Source organism: Erpetoichthys calabaricus, chromosome 10, assembly GCF_900747795.2.
Source record: "Erpetoichthys calabaricus chromosome 10, fErpCal1.3, whole genome shotgun sequence".
Lineage (NCBI taxonomy): Eukaryota > Metazoa > Chordata > Cladistia > Polypteriformes > Polypteridae > Erpetoichthys > Erpetoichthys calabaricus.
The window spans coordinates 119482970-119499994 of record NC_041403.2 but is presented as its reverse complement, the minus strand read 5'-3'; the positions used below and the strand labels follow the sequence as shown (position 1 = coordinate 119499994).

Genomic DNA, 17025 nt, shown 5'->3' with positions numbered 1-17025 from the left:
AAGATATTTCAATGTTCCTTAAATGTTTTGAAGAATCGTCGTTCTAAGCTTACAGATGGCTTAACGTCTATTACAGAGCTGATTGTGTGGCGATTGGGTATTTGGAGAAAGAAAAGTAAGGACAAGAATTGGAGGTTAGTGTGTTTGAAAGAGACAGTACTGCTGTGATAAATTATTTCATTGAAGGTCACGCATGGCGCAGCAAGCATCTTGCGTGAGACATGAACAAGCACTGCACCACCGTGTTCTCATGTTTAATAACATGCTTTCATTCCTATCATCATGAAAAAGGTATCCTGTATACATCTCATTATTTTAATTATTCAGAGAGCTGTACTATCACGAATGTAATGGATTCTGTGTCCTGTCGGAGAAAGAGAAAGCTTGTTTAAGAAGCAGGTAGTGATTCACACACAGAGCACATAGAAGATCAAATACAGAACACAGCATTTAACGTGCTACTTTAGTTACGATGGGATTTGAGAAACTAGTAAATTAAATGATTTTAAGATGAAGTTTATGATGTTCTACTTTAATGGCAAAATAAACTACGTGATTAAAGTGGAAATTTCGAGATTAAAGTTGACATTTCGTGCTTTTTTCCCACTGTGTGCCTATTTTTTTTGTCTGTACCCTAATAAGCTTTCATATGACACTCAGACGTTGGGCTACGACTCGCCTTTTCACGGCGACTTTGATATGTGACATCTTTTTTATTTCGGGCACTGTGCGACTTTGAGAACTTGAGCTTTCGAGTTTCTCCGATGCTCTGTCACTCGATCAACTTCCTTTTGTTGATTATACCACTGTTTAAACCAACAAATAGTACTTTTTCAATCCACTTGGTATTCGCTGAAATTCTATTTTTTGTCTTTTCACAGAACGCTGAGTTTAAGGGCTATTTATATAAATTTGCATATTCAAAGAGGCATAATTCTGGGAGGAGTTGGGGCAGGACAGCTGGCGCATGCACGTGCGTTACTTTTCATGCTGATCAGGATTTATGTAGCGGAAGAACATGGAAGTTTGCGTATGTACAGATTCCTGCATGTGGATTTTTCTGTGTGTACGCACATTCCCGCTTTTGTGCTTACGCCATGTTATAGTGTGAGTTGTACGCATGGTGTTACAAATACGGGCACCAGGGGCCCCATGTATATTTCCTTTATAAAAAAAAAAAAAAAAATTTACTGCACTTTAGATAAGACACTTAAACAGACATAAAGTGTTTTACAGGGCAAGCATAATAAACAAGAACGGTAATACATTAACACAACAATGTTAATAGTGTATCCTAGTTACACAATTCCGGTCCAACACTGTCACAGCAATTCAAGCTGAAGGCTTCCACCTCTGGATGGATATAATTTGTGAAGTAATATGTGTACCATGATGCTTTGTTTTATTTTAAGTATGTATTATATTTCAATATTCACCACTTGAAAGGTAATGAGAATTGCACTTGACTAACTGGACTGATCATGAAAAAATTTAGAGTGCCTTCCAGATTTACAGGCACCATTTATACAGCGAGAGGAAATGTCTGTTGTTGCTTATTAGTTTGAGCTTACGCTCAGATTATGAGAGAAATGCCATCTTTCATTGAGATAAAATTATTGCATGGATTTTTTTTTTGGTCAAACGTGTTAACAATTATTGTCACCCCAACAGAGTCTCGTGAACAAAATCAAATTCACATAAGACATTTCAGATTTTACCTTTTCAAAACACATTTGATTATTGAGGGACTCTTAAAGCAAAGATATTGCTTGCTTTTAGCAAAGGTGCAGATGAGATATTCAGATGAATAACTCAAGTGACCTTGAAGGATAGAAAGATATTGTTTACAAAAACATGAAACAGGGGTAACAGTGCATATTACTTTCGAATATTGCTACAAGACTGACATGTTGGAATGAAGATCAAGATGGTAGTGTAGTGGTAAGAAGTGCGGTGACATGCTCTGAGCCATCAAATCTTAACTACTACAATTTGTGCAACAAACCATGAAAATAAAATATTCACGAAGGATTTTTTCTTTGTATATCATGAGCTAATGTTAGGAAATGAGTAAAAGTTTCATAGTTGTTACAATGATTGTTTCATGGGTCACAATGCACCCTAAATTCTAACATTTGATAAATCCATTATACTATTTAACAAATACAAAGCTGCAATGGTGCACAACAAATAATGCCAAGATTTGAAGGTAATTTTCTAGAAGCAAGGAAATCACATAAAAGTCCTGGAGTAAAAAAGGAAAAATCCTTCTCTAATTCTTCTAAAGATCTTTTACACTTCCAACAGTTATAGTAGCTTTCATTGAAGAAAGGGCTAAAGGACTTTATAAGGAAATTACAATGAACTGAAACCTGACTTCTGTGATGGAGGGTGGGTGTGGACACCTTGTCTAGTGTTGGATCCTGCTCTGTATCCAGTGCTCTTGGGATAACCTAACTGCCATGACCCCGAACTAGATTACACAGATTTGAAAATCAATAGGTGGGTTAAGAATTTGAAAATGTCCAGAGAAACAAGATTTACTCATCAACAAAGTTGTTTTGGAACTAAATTAAAGATATTTTGACATTTAAAAGAAGTCTAATAATTCTGCTGACATGTGTGGTAGATTGAAAGGTTTCTGGCACAGCAGTCACACTGTAGAACCACTGTTATACATTACATGGCCGAAAGAATGTGGACGCATCTCCAAATGATCAAGCTCAAATGTTTCAGCTGCACCCACTGTTAATAAGCACATTGGCAAATACTGGCAGAATAGGTCATACTGAAGAGCTCAGTGACTTTAAATGTGGCAGTGTTTTAGGATGCCACAAGTCAGTATGTGAAATTTCTGCTCTTCTAGATCTGCCCTGGTCAAATGTAAGTGCTATTGTTATGAGGTGAATGAACCTAGAAGCAACAACAGCTTAGCCACAAAACTGTAGACCACGTAAACTCACAGAGTGGGGCCACTTAGTACTGAAGTGCATACAGCCTAAACATCATCTGTCCTCAGTTACATCACACACAACAGTGTTCCAAACTTTCTCAGGAAACAACATCAGCACAAGAACTGTGCCTTGGGACCTTCATGGAATTAGTTTTAATGGCTGAGCAGCTGCACACAAGCCTAACAGCTTAAGGAAGACCCTTTTCTGTTCCATCATGACTGTGCAAAAAGCCAGGTCAGAGCCCTGACCTCAACCACAATGAACATCTTTGGAATGAATTGGAACACCAATTGCAAGCCAAGTCTTCTCATCCAAAATCAGTACTTGGCCTCACAAGTACTCTTTTGGTGGAAGGAGTACAAATTCGTACAAACACACTCCAAAAGCTTAAGAGAAGCTTTCCCAGAAGAGTGGAGGGTGTTCTAGCCACAATGGGGGACGGGGGAACCCCATGTTAAAGAGGGTGCTGTTGGGGTTACATTTTTTGAACAAGATATCCAGCAAACTCATATACAGATATGGATAAATGTGTTGATACCCTTACAGTTCAATGAAGTAGTGCTTTACGGCACCTGAAAAGTTATGAAATGAAAAGCAATCGTCCCATGTACACCTGCATGCCTTTGATGTCATTGAGTAATGCAAAGCAAGTGTGAAAAGAGATCAAGTATTGATTCTTCTACAAAGATCTTGTAAACTATCACGAACACATTTGTTGAAAAGATCATAAATAACTGGATTAGAGTTATTGTTCAAACTAACTGTTTTCTTTCATTAGTATCACACATGGAGTCAATGGTGCAATTAGTCTTTCAACCTATTTAAATGGTGAAAAGTTATCAATCTGGTATCATCATGTGTCCCACCACACTGAACATGGACCAGAAAAAAGCAAAGGAAAGAGTTGTCTGAGGAGATCAGAAAGAAAATTATAGACAAGCATGTTAAAGGCAAAAGCTAGAAGCCCATCTCCAAGCAGCTTAATGTGCCTGTGAGAACAGTTGCAAATATTAAGAAGTTTAGGGTCGATGGGACTGTAGCCCATCTCCCTGGACATGACTGCAAGAGGAAAATTGACCCAAAAATGGACAGAAGTTTAGGGAGAATGGCAGGCAAAAAGCAAAGGTTCAACTCCCAAAGCGAGTTCCCAAACAACCTGAGCTCCAAGGTTAAGGTGTCTGATCACATTGGGCGCTTTTTGAATGGAAGAAGACGCAGGACTCCACATTTGAATGAAAAACATAAAAAACACATTAGAATTTGCTAAAATGCATCTTGACAAGCCACAATGTTTCTCGGGGAATGTTCATGTGGTAATTTACATCAGCTCTATGTCCACAGATGAAAAAAATAAGGTTTCAAAGAAAAGAACACCGTGCCTACTGTGAAATACGGAGGAGGCTCGCGTAGCGGCTGGAAACGCTGCTCCTCTGTAAAGACAAAATTCACACGCACTGCAATGTGGAAGGAGGCGGGGTGATGAGTGGAGAGTCAACAGTTATGTATATAGTTTAAGCACGTTCAATAATAAAGCCAGTACTTTTTGCCTGCATCGAAAAAATGTTGCCATGTTTTCTTTCCTCGCAGGGCGCTACACTCGGTTATGTTTTAAATTTCAGATATCTGAAAGGCTGATCTGTGTTTTATCTGAATTAATCGTATACGTGAATGTTACTGGGCTAGCCATATATAACGAACGCATGAGTTTGAAAGTGAAGCACTCACAAACTTCTAGTTTTAACAACGGCATCTGGAAAGTGTAGTCTGTTAAAGATGAGCATGCGCAGAAAACACAAGAGGCGCATGTTTCCTACGTCATCATAAGCGACGGAACTGGAACGTAAGGTAGGAAGTTTTTCACTCTTCGAACTTTGTGTTTTGTTTTTTTTTATAGTTTCTTAGTTAATTCTTTGTTTCTTGATTTTAGCAATAAAACATACTGAATGTGGCAGTGGTATATACACATGCGTCTTGCCATCGATGGTGTTGAAACACAAAGTACTTCCGGTTAGAGAGAGAGAGAGAGAGAGTTACGTTTGGTTCATCTAAAAGGCACTAGCTTTACTCTGTACTTGGATGCAATAGAGTGGCGGTTAGTCGCACATTTTGTCGTTCTTTCATTGGTGCGTATAGTTTTGGGGTTTGCACACTGAATTCCACCAAAGTGGCACTAGCCACGTATTGTACGTATTGTTGTAACTTCGGGCAGCTGCGGTGGTCTCGAACTGCAAATCTCGTGAAATTATTTTAACTAAGAAGAAGCCGTGAATATCTTTTTAGCTTTCTCTTTTTTATCCGAAGATCATCGTTGTAGCAAGTTATGAAGTTTCAGAAGTAATTTGGATTCTTAACTGTTAAACGTAAGGGCTTTCAAATGTTGGTTGAAAATCACCATACATAAACTGAGCATTCTCCTGTATATGATATATGATCAGTAAATGGCAATACACATTAATCGCATAGCCCGTTTTATATAAGATATACTGTAAACCGGTAGGCGCAGAGATGAACGATGCTGCCGCACAGTTTCAGAGACTTGCGTTCGACTCCGGCTCGGTTATTAACTTTATGCATTTAACGCCTTGTTTTCGTTCTTTTCTTCCTCGAGGTCACTACGGTTTCTACCAGCATTACATTACAGGGACACACGGGTTAAACAGGGTGCTTAGCATTATTCCACTGTTACTGAATCGTGCGATAATCGTTTATGGTTGTGTCTTGTAGTAATTGTTCAGCAGCAGCAGAGTAAGAAGACTTTGTGTAAATAAAAAATCTTTGAATATTATATACGTGTTTGTGTGTTTGTTTGTGGTTCTCTGTGATCATGTGACAAATATTGTGGGCAAAATTAGGTTTACAGTTGTTCGTACGGAAAAATACAGGTTGTGATTATTACAATAGCTGTATTAACTCAAAAGAACCTCCCAATGGCACAGTGCACAATCATGTAAGTGCTCATAAGACCGGCCTCAAGTACTCACAACTGTACACCTACTTTTGCCCACCCTTGTATTTAAGAAGAAGAAAAAAAAAAAAACCGACCGTTTAGATTTCCCAATTAGAAATCGCATGACTTTAAAATCAACTACTGCACGTCAGTCTGAAAATTATAGTGTTTTTTGTGTGATCTCACCCTAAGTAAGATTAATAAGAGAGTTCATAATAATTCCAAGCAGATCTAAATCAAAAACATGTTTGGTATTTGAGTTGCTAATTAAAAATGATTATTTACAACAGTAAACATCCATCCATTTTCCAACCCGCTGAATCCGAACACAGGGTCACGGGGGTCTGCTGGAGCCAATCCCAGCCAACACAGGGCACAAGGCAGGAACCAATCCTGGGCAGGGTGCCAACCCACCGCAGAACAGTAACCAAGCCAATTAAATATCTTTAGTCCTTCAAGCCTGGGAGAACACTCATAAACTTGAGTATAATGTACTGTACTTATTAATTGACTTTATGGTTTGTAATAATTGGCAATAATTTAGGATTACGCAACATTATTTGAACTAATAGATATGTGATGATCTGTGCATGTGCCACTATTGACCCTATGAAACCTATATTAGCATTTTCCTGCTTTTTTTTACCCCCAACTATAACAAAATCTCGATTTAAGTATTTCTAGAACAGGTATCATGGGGTCCAATTTGTTTTTCAATATTGGTGGAATTGTCATCAATTATCATTGGTAGCCTAATATTGAACACTACTTTGCATGTGTAATGTGCTTTTCCTTTCTCCTTTTTTGGGGTTATGTATTGAGATTTTCAATTTGTAATAACACATTTTAAATATATTTTTTCATAATGACACCGATATTTGAAGTTGGAAACAGCATCAGGTATTTACAAGTCACTTTTACCACCATTTGCTATTAAAATAATGCAATGGTGAAGTTGCAGCTCAATTATAACCTAAATTATAATGTCTCAAGGTTTCTATTTATCGTCTTATGTTGACTATGTGCACAGTGTATGATCAAAGGCACAAATAATATTCAAGTGCTCATTGTTAGTGACAGAATTTGAATAAACAGTCTGAAACTTTGTGACAAAACCATTTTGATTGTTTCTCATGCAGTAGTGTGAAGTAAATGGGGGGGAAAAAAAACAATGTTTTCTTCAGTATATACTGTCTCAACACTAAAAAAATGTAAGGTAGTCATTATTGTTAGCTTATACCAAATGAATATATATTTTTTTATCTATGCTATCCGTACAATATGAGCTCTTACCTTAGGTTCAACATACAGTACAGTATGAAATATGTGTTATTTTTGAGTAGCTGTTTTTGTTAAGATAATGATCAGCAGTAAATGTTTTGGAGTAAGTATCTATACCAAGTTGAAGTACCTTGGGCTAAACACACATGTGGTACATGCTCTTTATCTTTTTATATTTAAGATGAAGCCTCCACATGTTTTATTCCAACTCCCCGGTCCTGGAGTGCCACTCTGAGTGCAGGTTTTCATTCTAATCCTTTTCTTTATAAGTGACAAATGTTTGCAGCTAATTAACTGTTTTGCTGTAATTTTGATTAACTTACTATTTCAGAATCAGACTCCTTATTTATTTTTGGCTAAATTAGTAGCTAAACAATAATGAGATAAATGAGCCATATGACCTGCTAGTCTGTGTCCATCATACAATATTTGAAAATAAAGAAAGGTGAAGGTCTCAGGAGTGTTGATCTACTCAGGTCACGAAAACATTTTGACAGTGTTCTTAGAAAAAAGAAAACCAACAATTTTGGAAATTTCTGCTGTGGCTAATGAAAGTAAAAACAAGTTCTGTAATTAAATAATGGGTTTAATTAGCAACAAATACTGGCTTCTAATTATGAAACTGGTTGGAGTGAAATAGGTAAGAGTTTATTGCCCCAACTTAGGTAGTCATCTGTTGGCTCACTTCACATCTCATTTCTATTTGGATGCCGTTTAAAGAGAATATTAAGCAATTCAGAGTACTGAGTATTAAAAAAACAAAAGAATTAAAATTAAGGAAATACAAGTTAATTAGCAACAAAAAGTGGTCACTAATTAAGAAAAAAGTTAGAATGAAAGCCTGCAGTCACAGTGGTGTTCCAGGACCAGAGCAGGAGACCCCTGTTCTATTCCATGTGTCCAAAATATCCAACACAAATTCTTTTGAATAATTGTTACATCCTCCATTCACATATTGATTTGTGGAAAAAAGTTTTGGACATTTTATACTGAATGTGCTTGGAGTATAGAAATCACTAATCAGTTATTCTCTACCTTAATTGAAGATCCAGTAGTATGAGCTGTTGAAAACCTTATCAATGTTTTTGTCTGTTATTTTCTAGATAACCTCTGCAGTAAAATGTACAGACCAAAAGCCACATTGAGAGATCGGCAGCATCTTTACAAGCTCATTATTAGTCAGCTGCTCTATGATGGATATACAAGCATTGCCAACTGTCTTATTGGAGAGGTGAAGCCCCAGTCGGTGGTGTCTCCTTCAGAACAGCTGCTACAACTTGCTAAACTTGGTAAGATGAGGATGGTTCGGTGGAATTTCCACCTTAACTTTCTTAACAGTTAGTGGTGTGAACTTGTTTTGGTTTCATTTGATCTTTATTTGTTTCAGTTAAGTTTTCTCCTATGACAAGCTAAGTTATGATTTAGAGATGTTCCTTAATGGTTTAAAGATGTGTTGAGATATTTAAAGATCAATAAATCTTAAAAGAAATTTCTAAATATATCTAACTTATATGTTCTGCACTTTTTAGGATATCTCAATGATTTAAATGTAGCTTTTAGTTCACCATGGAATAAAATTTTTATAATGCACTGAAACATAACTCTTAACTTTTTATAAATATCTGTAAATATTTTTAGATATATTTCAAGATATCTATTAACAACTTCATTAATTAAATGTGTTAAATCACATAGTGCCCATTTAAATTGTTACATTTTGATTTAAATGCAAATAAAGTTATATTACCATTTGATTATTATTATTAAGTAGACAGCCTGTAGGTGGTCAAGGAACGCATTTTGAAAATGGCCATAGACTGTCTGAAGTGATCCTAAATTATATGTCACATTATTCAACTTTTGCAGTGATTTTCAGTCACACCCTTCCCTTACATAATGTTAGTGAGTTGGTGGCACACTCCCGTGAAGCTATTTGCCTACTCTGACATACCCAACAACGCTCGGATAAAATCAAACTTGTTTGATATTTATCTTTAGGTTTAGGGGTGGGCTGTGCATGCTTGACAGCTGACAAGTAAAAATGTTCATCCAGACATATAATGCATGGAATGTAGGTGTTTTGAACCTCACAAACCTCTGATGTGATATGTTTTATGTAACATGATAGAATGGAAAAAAGGGCATACAGCACCAGCTCTGTCATGCAGCACTCGTTTCACTGTCAGAAAAAGGGGCAAGGTCGGCACTCAGTGAGCAGATAGATAGATACTTTATTATCCCAATGGGAAATTCACAGTGATGTGGTTAGAGATTTTCAGTCGTTTTCATTGACGTGATCCCAGTGACAAGTTTAGCAACTGCAGTCGACAAATCTGACATAACCCACAAATAGAAGCAGTGTAATATGACTTTGGCTTAAGTTTGTCTTGAAACATACGTAAATAATAAAATTGGCTGCTTCACTGAAAGTTGCTCTTGACAGCTGAAGTTAAAAAAAAAAAAGTCACAAAGATGTTTCTGTTTTTATGTATACAAACTAACATTGTCATTTGAACTCACAGGTGATAGTCCTCATGTTTTGTCAGACATAGTTGTGTACAGTATGTGTGTGCGTGCGCGCATACCAGGAAAAGTTTGAAATGATCAGTTCGTGCCACTGTCTTTCAATTCTGAATTGATGTATTATTTAAAATGAATTGCATTTGCAGTCACCATATTGTTGAAGGTTGATGATTAGTGTGATAGAGTGCCAGCACAGTGTCCTTAGAAATGTGCAGTGCTTCCCTCATTGCCGTTTATGCCTGTTATTGTTACAGAATGTTGAATGTAGTCTTCACCTCTAAATGATTTTAGAGACACCTTTTTGTGTTTCAGTACATTTACATTCATTTTCCAAGATCTCTGTTTGATCATTTGTTTTTCCATGTTATTCACTGCTCCTCAGAATACTTAAAAATTTTGTTGTATTTCAGATTGTTCACTTATTCAACCTGCATTTTCAGGTATGGAGAACGATGACAGTGCTGTGCAGTATGCTATTGGAAGGTCAGATACAGTGGCCCCTGGCACTGGAATTGATCTGGAATTTGATGCTGATGTGCAGACTATGTCTCCAGAGGCATCAGAATATGAGACCTGCTATGTAACTTCACACAAGGGTCCTTGTCGAGTTGCTACCTACAGTCGTGATGGCCAGCTTATTGCCACTGGTTCAGCAGATGCTTCCATCAAAATCTTGGATACAGAACGTATGCTAGCAAAAAGTGCTATGCCTATTGAGGTAAAGTTTGATATGGAAATCATGTTTTTATATTTAGTTATTCAATACTACTAAAAACCCTAATATTTTTCAAATTTAGTGACATGGTTCCTTTTTTTTTACATTTTGCAAAATTTACATAGAGAAAGTCAAATATGAATAATGTAAGTGTCACAGAACTTAAATCAAATATTGTCAGCGTTCTGCATCCTACAGGAGTGAGGTCACCCCTTTTTGGGAGTGAAAAATGTCACTGTCTTGATCATGGTTTCCATTTTGGTGTTTATGATTAATTTTATGTGGATAATTCATGTATATTTTAAATCAATTACTTAATGGTTGTGATGATTATTATTTTGTATAGTGCTAGTCTGGATAATTAAAAAAAAATAAATTTACCAATTTTAATAACAGTAATAACAATTACATAAAGTTAGAAAATAATAAATAAATGCAAAAAGGAATTTTCAGTTAGTTTCTTTGAATACATAAGTTTTAGCTGCAATGATGCACAAAAACTGAGTAAAAGAGATAAATGTAGCTGCATAGTCAAAAGACATTCGTTCATTCTTTGCAGGTGAGCAGAGTCTTTTCCTCTTTTGTGTTATTAACACATGTACAATAAGTTCATCCCTATTGTTTTAAAGGGTGTTGTGGGAGCAATGTAACAATTAAATAATTTGCAACAGAGTCCTGTTTTAAAAACACACAGTATATTTTAAATCAAAGGGTTGCATGTCATATAGTCATAGTTTCTGAACAATGTGCAAATAAATCCATACCACAACAAACATTTGGTTGTGTCACTGTCAGAACAGCAGGCTATGGTGTAATTTAAATTCCTGCATCAAGTCAATATAGTAAGTCAAGTAAAAAATATATATATATAATATATATATATATTGACTACTGTTAGTGAGGGTATATGCAGTACATGTTGTTATTGGACTGCCCTATTATGGCTAAAAATGGTTTGGAAAATATGGTGAAATGTGGTATGAAGGTTGTGTATGGAGACTTGAACATTCCCTCATTTTCTAAAAGAAATTTATGATATTTATATTTATCCTATTGAATCAATTTAATTGAGGGTTAGGATTTGCACAATAATGTATGACCAGTTTATCAGTATAGGAGAATTGTGAGGAAATCTGGTTATCAAATGTGTTGGCTATGTAATCATACAATACACAGCACAATATATAGACAATAGATTTGTTTAAATAGTATATGCTCTTAAATTGATCTTATATGGACCACTAAAACAGCCAAAGTAGACAGTGAGTGTTACGTTTTTAAGTATGGCTACACAAAATCCCTAAAAAATAATTTTTTCTTTTTCGTTTTTTTCTGTCCTCCTGTACATCTGACCTTTTTCCTTTGTCACTTATTCTTTAGTATTATTGCCTAAAATTAATTTTTTTTTCATGAATCTTTCTCTTTAATATCGTTTTTTTAGTTGCATTGTTTGTATGAAAATGTGCTATATAAGTAAATGTTGTTAAATTAAAAAGTAGCTTTCTCCATGCACAATTTTCATAGTATGAATTTCGAAAACCATTAAGCACAGCCAGCTGCTAAATTTTTTATGTGCAGTAGTCACTGTTTTTATATGAAGAGTACTAGAAGGATGAGACATTTACCAAGCTACATCGTGTATATAAGCAATAGTAACATTTTGATGGTGGATGCATTTGTACAATATCAGATGTGAAATTTATTAGGAAAGGACAGTTCAGAATTATAGCACAGTAAACCACTATGCATTACTAATAAGCAAAACATTAAGAAAACAAAAAGTCTAACACATTCTTTTTCAGGGATAGTCTCTTTTGGAATAACTTGAGTAGGTGATCAAAAATAGAGAAAACGTCCAACTAGAAAAGTTGGTGTGTGTGTGATCCAGTCAAGAATAGCACAAATGCCAGTGCTGTAGTGATACATATCAGGACTCAAAATTTAAATGTGTAGAATATAAGAGAAAATGAAAAATTACCAACTATTATATAAAAGTTAACATCCATAAATAAAGAGTTGTGTAAAACCAAAAGAAACAATTTGCCTAACAAGGCATTTTCTAAAAGGTGAATAAAAAATTTGTTGAATAACTCTGCTTGGTTCTTGAAGTTTATAAATATGGGACTAATCACATTGTTCAGTAATCCCGTTTGGCAGAGAAATATCCACTTGGCCTTCCTCTATAGAAAACCAGCAACAAAATGGCCACACCTTGTTGGTGGCTGAACAACTTCTAAAACAGAAAATATGAGTTGATAGACACCATGTTGTCTGTTAGTAAATTGCTATTGAAACAAGATGTTATATTGACTGAGACCCAGTATGTCTTTGGTGTCCTGGTTTTAACAGGTCATTAGGTTTTTCCAGTAAGAATGATGGACATGGATAAATTGATGCATTTATTATGCCACTTATGCCATAATTGGACCAGTACATTAATTTTACAGGAAATTTGTTAGATTATAACTTTTATCTTCTTTAGCATAACAGCTGTATCACAGGCAATGAAAATGACATAATTATATATTTCTAAAACAAATACCTGTTGTAGAAGAGTACTTAATAGGGAGACAAGCACAAATCAAGTTTATTAAAACTTTAATGTTTGTCATAACCAAGGCTATGGAGTCGGTAGATACATTTTTCGACTCTGACTCCTTAGTTTCCGGTACTTCTGACTCCGACTCCTCTGTATTTAATATGCTAATTTCTTTCATTGAAGCTGTTAAATCTGACTGGATTATTTTTAGAGCTGAAAATAGTCTTTCAACACTGACTTGGGTGGGTGGCATTGCTTTTAATTCTTTAAAAAACTCCGGTTGGAATCTCTTTACTTGGACATTTACTGGTCGTATATCTTTCACGCATAGATGACGTTGGTTTGCTTTTGAAACTTCCATTTTGTTCAAGTAGGAACCAAAGTCTAATTCTTCATTTGAAGACGAAGATCCTGAGTTACCAGTTCTTATAGCTTCATCCAGTGGTGGTGTTTCAGGTAGTAGTAATCCCTTCATGTGAACTGCTACATTATAGTGTCTTTTTTCCATTAGCAATCTGGTCACTGCTCAACAAAATTCGGCTCATTGGATCAACATAAATAGCAGTTAACAAGATTTGATTATCCAGTAAGAGAGTCTCTCTTTTCTTCATTGAAGATACAATGCTATCAGCTACGAACCCTCCACTTTTGTTCAGGCAATATATCAAGCTCTTCCATTCCAAGAAAAATTTACCATGTGTTAAACCTTCATATTGCAACCTCTTGGTGACAGTAAATGGGTAAGAAAGTAGACTTTCCAGTTCTTTTACTTGTGCCCACTGGCTTTCAGTTAATAAAACATTTTCCTTGTCCAGTTCTTCAAGAAGGTCTTTTAGTTCAAGCAAATGCTTTACCATTAAATAAGTGCTTCCCCAGCGTGTTGTTTGATCCAAAATGGCTCCTTTTCCTTCACGTCTTTTCAAAATGGCATCTGTTTTAGGTGCCCTGGCTGCAACAGTTACTTGCCTCAATTTGCCAATTAGAGTAGCTGCGTGACGATCTTTCAATCCCTCTCTTATTGCAAGTTGCAGAGTATGGACAGCACAGTGCATATGTTGAATAGTAGTAAGCTTAAATGCTTCTTCAGCAATGTTATCCAAAATTTCACTATTCTCTTCGGTTTCACTTTCTCCAATACTTAACGAACTGTCTTCCTCTAATATCTGTTTGTCACTTTCTTCATCTACTTTATTCATTTTTCTCAGTTGTGCTTAACATATTTAGAAGCATTATCTGTCACAATACATAGAATCTGTTCCTTTTTAATTTCAAAATCTTCTAGAACAGGTGGGGTGCAAAGTTATGCTAAAGTTCACCTCTGGGTGGGAGCATATGTGGATAGTGCAGACAGAACCCCTGAACACACATCAGGCCATAGCACACACCTCCACCTACATCATTTGTTTACACTCAAATGAACTTGTTAAACACATTATATCTGAAATAAACATGAAAACACTTTTTGTAATGCACCATAATCCAGACTACAATATGTTAATGTCTGGTTGTATAATAGCTCATCTGAACTTCACACTAGTAGTAACACAACTATGCACTGGGCTCTATTCTTACATCAGAGAAGTACTTAATTATGACTCTTGGTTGTGAAATGGGACATTTGAACTTGCTGTATTTTTTTTTTTCTCATTACAATTTAAATTAGGAGTCCGAGTCTGTACATTTTTGCTGACTCTGACCCCGACTTCAGGTACCCAAAATTGTCTCCGACTCTGACTCCACAGCCCTGGTCATAACATGTGAAAGTAATAAAGAAGGAATCTTTGAAGGCTGGGTTAAATTGTAAAAGGTATCATTATTATTATTATTATAGTTTGGTTGGACAAACCTAAATACTAAAGCTTGCAAAAATGTCTATTTGTTGGAACATTTTGACTTTTAACTGGATACTAGGAGATTATTGCTGTCTACATATAACTGTCTTTTGTAGGTGTTTCTAATTGATGTTTTGTTTTATCCAAGAGAAATTAACCTTTCACTTAATAGAGTTTCTTTCTTGATGAATTTTGGTCTGTTGAGTGCAGCTTCTCATGTTTCATGTTGTATGAATAGTTTGAGCACAGTGGACTATAGGAAGATGATGATGATAACTTTATCTGTATAGCACCTTATCATACATTTACTTGCATGTCACTGTGCTTTCCACAAGTTGATTCCTAGATATGATTAGTTGACCAACTGACATGGAGGAGAGGAAAACAAAAAAACTCATATGATGGGCCATAGGAGAAAAATAAACCTCTGGAAGGCCACAGTTGGAAGACAGGAGCAAGCAAATCAAATAGTTAGGTCTGATGGTAATCAATTTCAGAATGATGAAAGTCAGAATGACCTAGGCCAGTTGGTTGCCCACCCTTAACTGGGCACAGTTGATACAGTTAGCACAGTTGATAAAAAAGGCATCTAAGTCCACCAGGATGAGAGACAAAAAACATTAAAAAAAAAGCAGTGGATTAATGCTGGGTACTTATTAACACTTCAAAGAGCTAAACTTCTTATCATATTACTATAGTATGATATAATTATTGGAAAGCCAGATTAAAAAACAGTGTTCTTAAGTTTTTTTTAAATGTTCCATAGATTTAGCCTGGCATATTTCAATTGGTAAATTATCCCAAAATTTAGGTCGTTTTATAAACTGTTGAATTTACATACATTGTCAATCAGTGCATGCATTTTACTCTGGTTGGTTCATTAGTTTACACCCAAATGATTTATATAAAATAAGTCTGTTTTTTTCTGGTTGTTATTATACCGCTGAGTTGCGCCACCACCACCCTTGAAATTTCTATGCATATAACAACTGTCCATTCTCGTTTATAGGACATCAGCTGATTTCTTAGTCATCCTTCCGTACATTTTGTGTATTACACCAACCTTTCTTCTCGTACATTATTTACTTGACCATCTCAGTATTTTTCATAAACCAATTCTTATATTTCAGTGTACATTTTTTTGTTCCCTTGACCTTCAACTAGTTTACTGGTGTGCCTAAACAGGTCTTTGACATATTAAGTCTTTATGCTATTTCTTTAAGATAATGCCATGTTAGCATAAAATTATTCTTCCACAGTATGCACAAAAGTGTTGCACACACCCATTTCCTTATTCTTCCACAGTATGCACAAAAGTGTTGCACACACCCATTTCCACACTCGCATCGCGATGTATAAAAACTAAACTTGGCATAAAGCCACGCACATTCTCATCCCAAGTACTCTAAACGTACTCAATCATTCCATCAAGTACTCCTGGTAGAACTGTTTGTACTTATACGTACAATTACCTCACTTTAAACTTGCATTACAGTTTTAATATTGCACAACCTGAGCCACTTTATGAACCATTTCACTATCTGCACTATAAGTATATGTATATTATACTTACGCTTTCATATTGTATATTTTTCAGTGTTTTTTATCTTCTTATTATTATTACTGTTATTATTTTATAGGAAAAGGAAGTTTATGGAGGATTTGCAAATTGAATCTCATTGTACCATACAATAACCATAAAGGAATTCAGTTCAGTTCAGTAGAAGATATGATGACGACTAGCTTCTAAATCGATTAAGTTTTCCTATCTTCTTAGAGCTCTTGTTATCATTTTTAAGATGAAATACAGTAAAGTATGTATATTACTATTATACAGTTAAATTTTTAACTTCATTTAAGTAATGTATATTAAACATGTGGGCACGGTGGTGCAGCGGTAGCGATGAGCTGGCGCTCTGTTCAGGGATTGTTTCTGCCTCACGCTGTATGCTTGCTGGAACTGGTGCGACCCTGGATGGTTAGATGGATGGAATAATTAAATATGTATTATGAAGACATTTCAATGTTCCTTAAAAGTTTTGAAGAATCTATGTTCAGTACAGTATTTAAAGATGATTTTTCATTTATTAAAGAACTTATTGTGTGGTGATTGGTTACTTAGAGAAGGAAAAGGAAGGACAGGAATTGGTGGTTAGTATGTTTGAAAGAGACAGTATTGCTGTAATGAATTATTTCATTGCGGGTCACACACGGCGCAGCAAGCATCTTGCGGG

General features: G+C 35.6%; 1 protein-coding gene across 3 annotated transcripts in view; it reads left to right on the top strand.

Annotated features, from left to right (window-relative positions):
- The first annotated feature begins 4711 nt into the window (after nucleotides 1–4711).
- Nucleotides 4712–17025, top strand: part of cstf1 (cleavage stimulation factor, 3' pre-RNA, subunit 1) — a 50502-nt gene continuing 38188 nt past the window's right edge. The window contains exons 1-3 of one of the 3 annotated variants that reach the window (XM_028811823.2): nucleotides 4712–4799; nucleotides 8286–8471; nucleotides 10146–10423. In XM_028811823.2, coding sequence (XP_028667656.1) covers nucleotides 8303–8471; nucleotides 10146–10423 — 447 coding nt within the window. In that variant the 5' untranslated portion in view covers nucleotides 4712–4799; nucleotides 8286–8302. Of the gene's footprint in view, nucleotides 4800–4974; nucleotides 5078–8285; nucleotides 8472–10145; nucleotides 10424–17025 lie in introns of those variants that run through there. The other 2 variants (XM_028811824.2, XM_028811822.2) reach the window with 2 other exon arrangements.